Source organism: Procambarus clarkii, chromosome 28 (assembly GCF_040958095.1).
Source record: "Procambarus clarkii isolate CNS0578487 chromosome 28, FALCON_Pclarkii_2.0, whole genome shotgun sequence".
Classification (NCBI taxonomy): Eukaryota; Metazoa; Arthropoda; class Malacostraca; order Decapoda; family Cambaridae; genus Procambarus; species Procambarus clarkii.
The window spans coordinates 3,185,427-3,196,611 of NC_091177.1; the positions used below are offsets into that span (position 1 = coordinate 3,185,427).

General features: G+C 35.1%; 1 protein-coding gene across 17 annotated transcripts in view; it reads left to right on the plus strand.

Annotated features, from left to right (window-relative positions):
* LOC123755025 (monocarboxylate transporter 12) overlaps positions 1-8,782 on the plus strand; it is a 96,575-nt gene extending 87,793 nt beyond the window's left edge. For 11 of the 17 annotated variants that reach the window (XM_045737443.2, XM_045737458.2, XM_045737447.2 and 8 more), the window contains 4 exons: positions 748-873; positions 2,198-2,323; positions 5,560-5,687; positions 6,505-8,782. In XM_045737443.2, coding sequence (XP_045593399.1) covers positions 748-873; positions 2,198-2,323; positions 5,560-5,687; positions 6,505-6,720 — 596 coding nt within the window. In that variant the 3' untranslated portion in view covers positions 6,721-8,782. The remainder of the gene's footprint in view (positions 1-747; positions 874-2,197; positions 2,324-5,559; positions 5,688-6,504) is intronic. The other 6 variants (XM_045737445.2, XM_069332782.1, XM_069332781.1 and 3 more) reach the window with 2 other exon arrangements.
* The last annotated feature ends 2,403 nt before the right edge of the window (positions 8,783-11,185 follow it).

Below are 11,185 nucleotides of genomic sequence, written 5' to 3' on the forward strand. Positions count from 1 at the left end.
CATAAAATTGTACACGCAGCTTGACTAAACATTACTAATGCTCAGCGCACCGCACTGTATAGAACTCGTAATTAATGACATTTAACATTTTGTGTTATAAATACTGTAGGTACCAGTATTATGTTGGTCACCTAAAATATACCATGAAATTACTGTATTACCTAAATGGCTAAAATGTTAGATTAATCAACTTGAGGTTGAGATGTACTAAGAACAGTATGGGAAATTAGTTCAATAGTGACTGCTTAATATTGTTGACACATCTCTCAGATTTCAGAGAACCTGAGTCATCTGTATAGTGTTAATGGAGAGAAGGGCAGTGAAGGGTAGAGCAAACCATATATTATCCACCTGGGTGTATTGCTCAGTCATCTAACTTAAAAATGCCAAAATAATATATTCATTAAATTTGAGAAATACTGTACTGTAAATTAATATTGTATATTAGAAGTGTATCTGGTCGTCCACCTTGTCTGCATGTGTTCCCCCCTTGCTTGTGGCACCTTCAGGCATGCCACCCATGAAAGTCTATTATAAGTGGGATAAATCTTTTTGTGGGTTCTTCTCTACATTTGGCATGATTATTTTTGTGAAATGAACCTTGAATTCAAATTGTATTTTAATACATTACAGCTTTTTTCTATATATTCTATTTCTTCTCCTGTAATGAAACAGTAATGTGTAACATGTGACTGGGCCCAGTTTTGTGGTTGCCCTCCAACCCTCATATTTGTGGTATTCCGCCAGCTCCGTTCATCGCCCTCACCTCCATCATCATTGTGGACCTGCTGAGTCTCAGACAGCTCACCAATGCCTTTGGTCTTCTGTGTATCTTCCGTGGCGTGGCTGGGATCTTGGGCCCACCAGTGTCAGGTACCTTGGCCACACACACTGCCCTTCTCCTTGACTGGCCTACCAACAAGATTAGTGATTACTGGTGGTGCTGGTGGTACTGGTGGTGCTGGTGATGTTGGTGGTGTAGAGATGTTGTTGCTGGTCCATCCTGTTTGTACCCTCCTCTATTCACTGTTCCTTCTGCTTTGTGTTATTGACTCAACTCAAAAAAAGACAAACTGACCAAATCATTCACGTAAAATTGTACCCGCAGCTTGACTAAACATACTAATGCACAGCACACAGCACAGTATAGAATTCATAATTGATGACATTAAAATTTTTAATATATTTTATAACACTGTCAAATGCATGGTTCCATATATCTCCACACATCAAATGGAAGCACTTGAAGTAATGAAGAGCGACATTTCAATTTTGTGAGCACATTCATATTGAATGGCACAGTTCATTTCCAAAACAGAGAATGCTCTCTTATGTAAACTATAAGGAGTAATTGCATTTGTTAGTACTGAATTTTATATCATAATTAACTGTCCATTGTAGTACTGTTTTACTGTCCCTGGAATATTTTTATTTGTCAGATGTGGGGAATTTTCTGTATGAAATGTAGTTACACCTTCACCAAATTTGTACTGTAATATAGATTATAAGTAGTTTAATGTTTTAAGTATTAAGTTTATGTAGTTTCCTTTTACAACATATTATGTTGTAAAAAAAATTATTGCTTATATCAGTCCCGTACAGAGCAACATGCTGATGTACAGTACATTGTTCCTTCATAAATTATATACCTCATTATCAGGTAAGCATATTAAGCTCTTCATAACTTTGGCATAGTTTTGTGTAACACTGACATTTGACAAACGGACGATATACTACACTGTGACATTGACAGTTACCCTCTGCACAACGTTTAGTATGGCTCGCCAGTATTCCTAATCATTATCATACCAACGTTGTGAGCTTTGGTCTGGTGTGCTGCTTTAAAAGGCCATTGCATTTTTTTTTAGCTTATAAATGCTAAATGGCACCCTCAACAAGGATCTTACTAAGTCTTTGCTCACAGAATAACTGAATGAATCAGAGATAATATATATTCCAAGTAACAGAATGTTGAAGCACCCTCGTTTAGCACCTTAGGTTCAGTAGTATTGGACACTGCACCTAAGGGTAACACTCTAATTTTTAGCAGCTTTTTCAGATGCACTCTTCTTGCCATAAGAGGCTAATGGCTGAAGTAACTTCCACCATACTGTAACAGTATTGGTAATGTAAGCAAAGAATGAGGTAAAATATAGATAGTAATAGTAGTACTAACTTGAGAAGGGCTTTATTACAGCTGCCTACATCTCCCTCTCATCCATCATCTTGGTACAACTTCTTGGCCTGGCGCATCTCACCAATGCCTTTGGGCTGCTCATCCTCTTCCGTGGTTCTGCTTCCATGGTGGGCGCACCCATCTCTGGTAAGTCTTTTCACTGTGGTTTAACTCGTCAGCGAACTTGTGTTCCTGATCCACGTATTTGCAGGAAATCTAATAAACTACAGTTTTAAATGCCAGAGATGTGAATCTCTACTGGAAAATATATGATTATAATTATAATTTCATTTATTGCATAGATAAGTTTAGATTTATGTAAGCACTCGATTTAAGCAAAAGCGATTGCTCAGGAAAGGTCTACAGCACGAATTTTCACCCCCTTGGTAAATATACATAGAGTACTTACTTCCTGTGTATATAATGTGCATACAGGTAATCACATATGTATGTATGTATGTATGTATGTATATATATATATATATATATATATATATATATATATATATATATATATATATATATATATATATATATATATATATATTATATATATATATATACATATATATATACATATATATATATACATAGATGGTTCCTGTCTGGAAGTGGAGGAGCTCCAAGAGATCCATAACCTTACAGCCCTCATTGTTTTAACCAATGTTCATCTTGTAACCTTTAAATTTCTAATAAACCCCAACAAAACAAAAGGAAGGGATGGGGTGGTAGGAGAAAAGCACATAGAAACTGTATTGGAGGGGACCTTAACATCCCCCCTAATGCGTTATGTGTGATTTCCTCCGAGGCTAAGGCACCCCTTTTTTCCAGCTGTATTTTGAATTAATGCATTAACTTTGTATTTATGACTGACTACTTTGAGATTCCAAGGGTTTACTAACCTGTGGATGAGAAAACACCTCCTGTTGTCAGTCTTATAATGTGACTGATAATCTTATAATCTTCAAGCTTGTTAAGCTTGAAGTTGTTGACCCTTATGTGAGTTATGCTGGACCTTTAAAAGAAGTGCTAAGCCTGGCTTAATATCTTCTAATTTATTTATTATTTTGAAAGTTTTGAGATAAGCCTTGTCATGTCTTGTTTATAAAGTGTTTAGTCCAGAGGCCATATTAACAAATCTGTACTGTTATGTACAGTACGAAATAAATTTATTAAAAGATTTGTGATTTTGCCCATGTGCATACAAGTGCTCAATACACGTGTTTACAAGGTTGTGTAACATATACATATTATGGCAATCGGTTAAAAAAAATAGAAAAATCTGTCAAATATCTGCAAATGTGATATATTTTATCTTTAGTAGGTTTTACATTGATTTAAGGAATATAATGTATAGATTTGTAATACACAAGACAAGATTTGCTTTACATACTACTGTACTGTAAATATTTCCTGTACACAATAATATAAAGATTTGCTATTCACAAGATGAAACATTTGCTATATACAGTATAAGATTAAATATTTGCTGTACATAAGATTTAAGATTTTCTATCAACAAGATTGAAGAGTTGTTCAACAGAAATAAAGAGTTGCTCTACTTTTCATGTGCTTAAAAATGTTCTGTACACAAGACTGCAAAGATTTACTGTACATACGACTGTAATGTTTTGCTAAACCTGGGACTTAACAATTTACTACATGTATACACTACTAGACTATAAAATATATGCCTTCTAAGTAAGCAGAAACATTACATGTTAATTATGTATAATAATTGTTCCATGTCAGTTGCATAATAATGCACAATGAATTCTAATAATCAAGGCCTAAATTTGACTGAAAGATTCCCACAGTCATCATATAACACTAGGTCAGTATATTATCCATTCATCAAGTGTATAAGACATGTGTTAGTTGTCTCTTACTCACTGGACTCCTGGAGTCAAAGACAAATGTGGCTAGAGGTAAGTTATATGAATCTTGTATTTAACAAATTTTAGGCTTTAGTTTTCTTATCGCAGCTGCAGCTTAAACTGTGTACACTTGGCACCCCACACATCATGAAACATTGTTCCACTGTTTGTAACTCTGTTACCTGACTGACAAGCAATACTATTGCTCACTATTCATCACATTTTCTCATTAATGCATATTATACAGGAAGACACTGAACCTTTTATGTGTTCTACTACAAATGCTGTATTTTGACATCTGACTTTATGAGCCCCTTTTGTTTGTTTGCTCTTTTCCCTGTTTATTTTTCTGTCTGAGTACTTGCCTAGTTGTGCTTGCAGGGTTGAGCATCATCTATTAGACCCACTTCTAATTTTTTTTGGCTTACTGCAATGACTGTTCACTCTTTGTGTGTGTATGTAACTACCTAAGTGTAATTACTCTAAAAGTAATTACTAAATGTAATTACATAAGTGTAATTACCTAAATGTATTTACCTAAGTGTAATTATCTAAGTTTAGCTACATTAAGAGTTATTCTCATGATGTTCCATTTTCCCTTAATATTCATCATAGAACACTGAAACTACTCTGTCTGTCTGTCTGTCTGTCTGTCTATGTGTGTGTGTGTACTCACCTAGTTGTGCTTGCGGGAGTTGAGCTTTGGCTCTTTGGTCACTGGCACCGGGCATGTGTGTGTGTGTGCAGTGTGTGTAATTACCTAAGTGTAGTTACGGGATGTGAGCTACGCTCGTGGTGTGCGTGTGTGTGTGTGTGTGTGTGCGTGTGTGTGTGTGCTTAGTTGTGCTTGCGTGGGTTGAGCTCTGGCTCTTTGGTCCCACCTCTCAACTGTCAATCAGCTAATGTACAGGTTCCTGAGCCTACTGGGCTCTTATCATATCTACACTTGAAGCTGTGTATGGAGTCAGCCACTGCCACATCACTTCCTAATGCATGCTTCCTAATGTGTACTCACCTAGTTGTGCTTGCGGGGGTTGAGCTCTGGCTCTTTGGGTATTTGTGTGTGTGTGTGTGTGTGTGTGTGTGCACGAGTATGTATGTATACTCACCTAGTTGTGCTTGCGGGGATTGAGCTTTGGCACTTTAGTCTCAAAGGGTGTGTGTGTGGGCATGTGGGTCTGGGTGTGTGTGTGTACATGTTTTGTAAGTCTCTGACTGCCTGTGTTGTTTGAAATCTCCCTCTTGAGAGAAGGCTGATAATCATGTCATTAAATTGTTTACTCTCTTATGTGTAATATGTATCTGATACAGATACAGATTACATCAACATCTAACAGATTATCTAACAGATTAATCTGTTAGATACACCTACACACATAAATTCAATTCAATATTTGATTTTGTAAATAAGCAAATATAAGCTGATATAACTGAAATCACTAATGTTACATACTTTTGTCATGCTTTTTCATTATTTAATGCCTTTATATATTCTTACTTTCACAGGAAGTATATATGATGCCACAAAGAGCTATGATATCTCCTTCTACTCGGCGGGTGGACTGTTATTTGTGTGTGCAGCTCTCCACTGTGTTGTCCCACTTGTCCAACGATGCTATGAAAATGATATGCCGGTAACATACTTTTATACTGTATCTAAGGGCATAATTCCCTGTACTAAAGAAGGTCTCTATTTTTTTTTTAATTTAAAGATAGAGGAAAAACAAAAATGGGTTTAGTAAAAAAAAAGGGCATTTAGACATAACATATTTAAGGATTTAAGTAAAGATTTTGCAGGCTGTCTAAGAGTTAGAGCTCATTATAGTTCTAATTATTGATTTGTGTTGAATAATTATTAGTGTGAGCTAGTTATGGGTCATAGAACCCCAGGAATAAATACTGTGAGATTTGGAAGGATGACTAAATAATATAATGTGCCGAGAACATTACAGAGTATGACTACAGTTTAAGATAATTTTATATGTAAAGTGAAATTTAATTTGTTACCTCTATAGACCTATGAATTTTCCCTCTATTTTGCTCTCAATTTCGTTTTGCTTAATATCACAGTAGATCTATTTGGCTGATAGTTTTACCTGCAAATGCTACAATATGTAGACTGTCTTACTAATATTGAGGGGTGAGCTTGTTGGTTGTTTGCCATACTTAGATTTTTGGGGAGCTAATTTTTTATTTTACAAACATAACATTTGAGGAACTGGTTGAGGGTAGATATACAAAATTTGGATAGTTGTCAGTAACAGGGTACTTTAAGTTGTTTGGTTGAGTTATCTTCTAACCGTGTTTCTCCATGATTAGATTGAGTTGTTAATACATTATCAGCAAGGTTTGCTCTATACTGTAGTATTTGCTGTTTTAGTAATTAAGGTGTTGATTGTCATAAATGCTTGTTATTTAATAAATATCTTAAAAATTTCTTGTGTACTGCAGGTACGGTACACGACAAATGAAGAATATCTAGCAGCTGTGCCTGAAGAAGGCGAGAGTGAAGCTGGTGTATCTCCAGATACAGGCGAGGGTGTTGGCATCATCTTAGACATCAAACCTAAAGATTCTACAATTATACACCAAGAATCTGGAGAAAATAAAATTATGCTTGATGCAACTCAAAATGAAAAAGAGAAAGAGAATGTCTCATCTCTGTGAGTCTGGAAAATACAGGTGCTTCAACAGTGTATAGTTCAATTAAATACACTTGACATTTGAGAAATATTTTATTTCAAAAATTTGTTGTAAAAATAATCTCACTAAGAACAGAAGAATAATGAGTGTGGACATGTTTATACTCAAATTCTGGTGTGTATGAAAATGGTTGCAATCAGATATAAGATTAAAATAATTTTTTATGGTCTATTGTGATTTATTAATGTTGGTCTTTCATTGTTAAAATATTTAAAGTGCTTGCAGAAATCTCTGTGATTTTTAAATACCTGCAAAAAAAAGAGTTAATGCCATTGCATTAGCAAAAAGACACAAGTATTATTTTATTTTAACATTTGATGCATCTTGTGAACTCTGGATTTTGTCAATCACAGATATTAAGTTAGTTATGTAAAACACCTATTAGTTTCTAACAGTCATTCTCAAAGGTAGTAGTGGATTCATTTATTCTGATAATTCTTAGTTATTATTGACCACAAATAAAAATATAAAATTGAACCTTACTACTGTACAACCTTTTCAGATGAAGTTTAAAAACATTCCTCGAGTATATTCCTAATGAATATTATAAGCTCTGACAGAACTCCCAGCCATGGCTACCTAACCTTCCAGATATTTTTATATATTTCTTTGTTTATCACATCTGACTTCAGATTGACTTTATATTTCTTATTAGTTTGACTTCCTTTTAAAATGTAATGCAAACGAACCTATTTATGTAGCTACCGTATGCTGTGATGTAGTGCAAAGTATGTAATTAAAATCCCCCCAAATTAAAATCTTTGCATCCAGTGTTATGTCTTGTATACATTTATCAGCAGCCTAGGAAGTGAAGACTATTAGCACTAGTATGCACACTTGAAGGTACTGCGTGAAGCACAATTTAAACATTTTATCAGATACTGCACAAAACACACACAACCCCTCAGACAGTCCCATCCAGACTTGGTCGTTTCGTTGAACAGGAAGAGCCTTGATGTACATCTGTAGTGGCACTGATGGTCACCAAAAGAAAAAAGAAAAAATGTCTGGTTCAAAAGATATAAATTCCAAAATACTTAGGGGTTAACACTTTAAATGGAGCGAAAAGGTTAGAATTGCTTCCTCAGGACTGCACCAGGGAAAGTTTGAGTGTGCCTACTAGGTTTGTCTAGGATAGCTCAAGTAGTTAGCATGCACAGAGCAAAATTAGGGCAAGTTACAAAATAAGTATATAGCTTGACAAACAAAATGGCTAATGTATAGTAACACTTTTTAAGTAATTGAGAATAATTAATTATATGATTGTTTAGCTACCAAACTTTTCTTTCTTGATATTTTTAATAATGTATCAATCTGCTATTCTTTTATATAGAAAACTATTTGTTGTGTTGCTAATACTGTACTGTAATAGTTAATCTCTAGTTCCGTGTAATGTATTAGTATACTGAGAGTTTATAGTACAATACTTATATAATAGCCAGTTTTTTTTATATAAGTGAAGTGTTTTATCACAAAGTTTTAGGGTAAACTCATAAGGGATCTCTTTCCAGGCAATAATTTACTGAAAGTTAAAGTATGAATACAAAGCAGATACAGAAACCCTACCCTAATATAATATTAAAATTTACCCACAATATTAAATGCCTGTATTTTTTGTACTGTTTAATATAATTCATAGTAATGTAGAAAATGGAAAAAATTGTGATTTTTTTCAATATAAATAAATTTTTGAATTATGTCTGTGATGAGAATTGCTGATTTTGCATTACATCAGATTAGTCATACAGTAATATCACTTTGACATTATATTACCATTAATTAGCATGTCAATTTTTTCAATTGTTTATGCATTAATGAACAAAATTAAGTTATAAATAATATAATTTAATTTTGTGCACTAAGCTGCAATAATGTCACATTTCAAGGAAAATGGCATGGATAGTACAGATAATATTTTAATGTATCATTTGTTTCCAATTTTAAGAAATCCTTTAGTGATGTCAGTGTTGTTTTGTGTTGCAGAACATTATATTTATGAGTAATGAGAATAAAATATAAAGTACAATGTACAGCTTTAAGAAATCCTTACTCAGTATTGAATGAATGTATAAAATAATGTATCATATTCAACAATTATGTTAGTCTGGTATAAAATTCTGAGGCCAATTTCAGACAAAGTAGCTTGTGGCTCTTGCTGTGCTTCATTGTTACAAACGCCACAGGTTCAGTTATGGAACTTGTTGATCTTCAGATGTGTATAGTTATTCTCAAACTTCAGGTAGTTCCATTCTACAACTGTCATGTCTACGAAGGTTTGTATAAGGCAGCATCTTACTCTGCTTATTCCAAAGTGGAAGAAATGCTTGAAGCTGCAAGTGCTGGCTGGAACCACATCAGAAGTAAAAACAAGAACATGTTTCTTTCAGCCCATCAACTAGCAGTTATTTCACCCAGTACTAGTTCTGCCTCTGTTACATTGGCAGTACAGGTCTTCCCTACACATGGAGCTGTAAAATCATTTCTTATATCTTATAATCCTCTACCCATTAATACTGCCACTTCTCCTTAGCAACCTGTATCATCTCCCCAGTTATGAAATCTATTCAGTACTTCCTTCTTATCCAATCCAATCAACCCTCTTACCTTCAGATTTCCTCATCCACTAAAATCATCAGTGTCTCTAAACTCCTCCACTCAATGTGTAACTTTAAAATGCCTCTCCACCCATATTTATGAATTTATTATGGGCAAATCTTAAAAACTGACATGGGATTTTCATAATGAATTTCATTATAGTGCAAAATTTAATACCCATAAGATGTAAATTAATTCTGTATGATAAAATAGATGGGGTACCCATCTGTACCCAGTACTTTCTTGCCCTATTCCCCTCCCTCTCTCTCTTCCCTTATTCCTGCTCCCCATCTCTCACCACTCTTTTTCCTATTCCCCTCTCCTCTCTAACCTTTCTCCACATCCCCATTTCCCCCTTCTCCCAATATACCCCTTCACTCCATTCTCTCACCTCTCTTCCCTTATTACAGGGAATATATATTTCCCTTATTCCCTTTCATGTTCTCTTTTGCCACTCCCCTCATCTCCTCTCTCTCCCCCCTCTCCTCTCCACCCCTAACATTCCTCCACCTCTCAGATAACAAACAGGTTAAAAGGGCTGAAAAAAAACCTACAGAAAACAAATCCCTGATTCCATACATGATAATTGCAGGAATTGCTGTAAGAGCAGATATTTCAGATATTTAGCAGATATTAAAGGGTGGCATTGTCACATTAATGGCACTAATTATGTGAGCAGTAATTCATTGTGCACCCCATATAGCAGAGAGTTGCTCAAGACTCAAAGTGCAATTACCAGGCAATAGTTTATATGGACTACACTATTCCTGTGATCAGTAGTTTATTGTGCATCCCATATTAATCCTGTGAGCAGTTTATTGAGTACCCCCATACTCATGCTGTGAGTGGTAGATTATTGTCTACCCCATATTCATCCTGTGAGCGGTAGTTTATTGAACACTTTTTTTTTTTTACTTCATACTCATCCTGTGAGTGGTAATGCAAAAGGAATACAGAGGACACAAAAGGTGTTTTAATTACAATGATAGCTAACAACAGAACACTTCATAACCTTTAACCACTAAGTAAAATCATATAATATTAAATAATAGATTTGACATTTTTGTGATACTTTATAGTTTTCAAAAAAGATATTACAAGATAATAGAAGTGATACCATTTGGTTTTAGGCCTCACAGCTTATACATTTATCACGCCTTATTCTTAGAGACACGCCTTAGAGACAAAATTTGCATTAATAAATTTATTTATTGTATTTATTTATTTATATATATACAAGAGTTCTTACATTCTTGTACAGCCACTAACATGTAAAACGTAAATAAAAATTTACGGTTATATGTATAAATAAAAATTAACATTGCAAGAAAGGATCAAGGGGCTCCTGCTGCGTCTTTATACACCCGAATCTTCATCTTCCTGTTGCAACATGGTGTCTATACCTCTTCCTGCTTATCCTGGGCAAGCTGGGTGGCTCGCCCGATGCGGAAAGAGGAGTGTATAGAGCAGACGGCCGGAGGAGGAAGTGCCAGGAGGTGCGTGACCAGGTGGGTGCCTCGCCAACCATGGCCAGGAAGGCAGAGCATTGGCCGGTTTGCCTCGTTAACGTGTGTCTGAGTAGAGCTGAAACACACGAGGGGAGGAGAACAGGTGGAGGAGAACTGTTTGGTGCCCGCCATTACCGCCTCTGCTTTGTATGCAAGTGTCAACTGTGAAAGGTGACAAGGAAAAAGACCAGAAAGAGGACAATGATGAAGGACATAGTTCTGTAGTACTGTAGCTCCGTACAATACCTCAAACCTCATAGAATTAGGAAAATAACGAAGGAATTAAACATATTTTCTTAGTATAATTTTGGTAATAAATTTAGAGC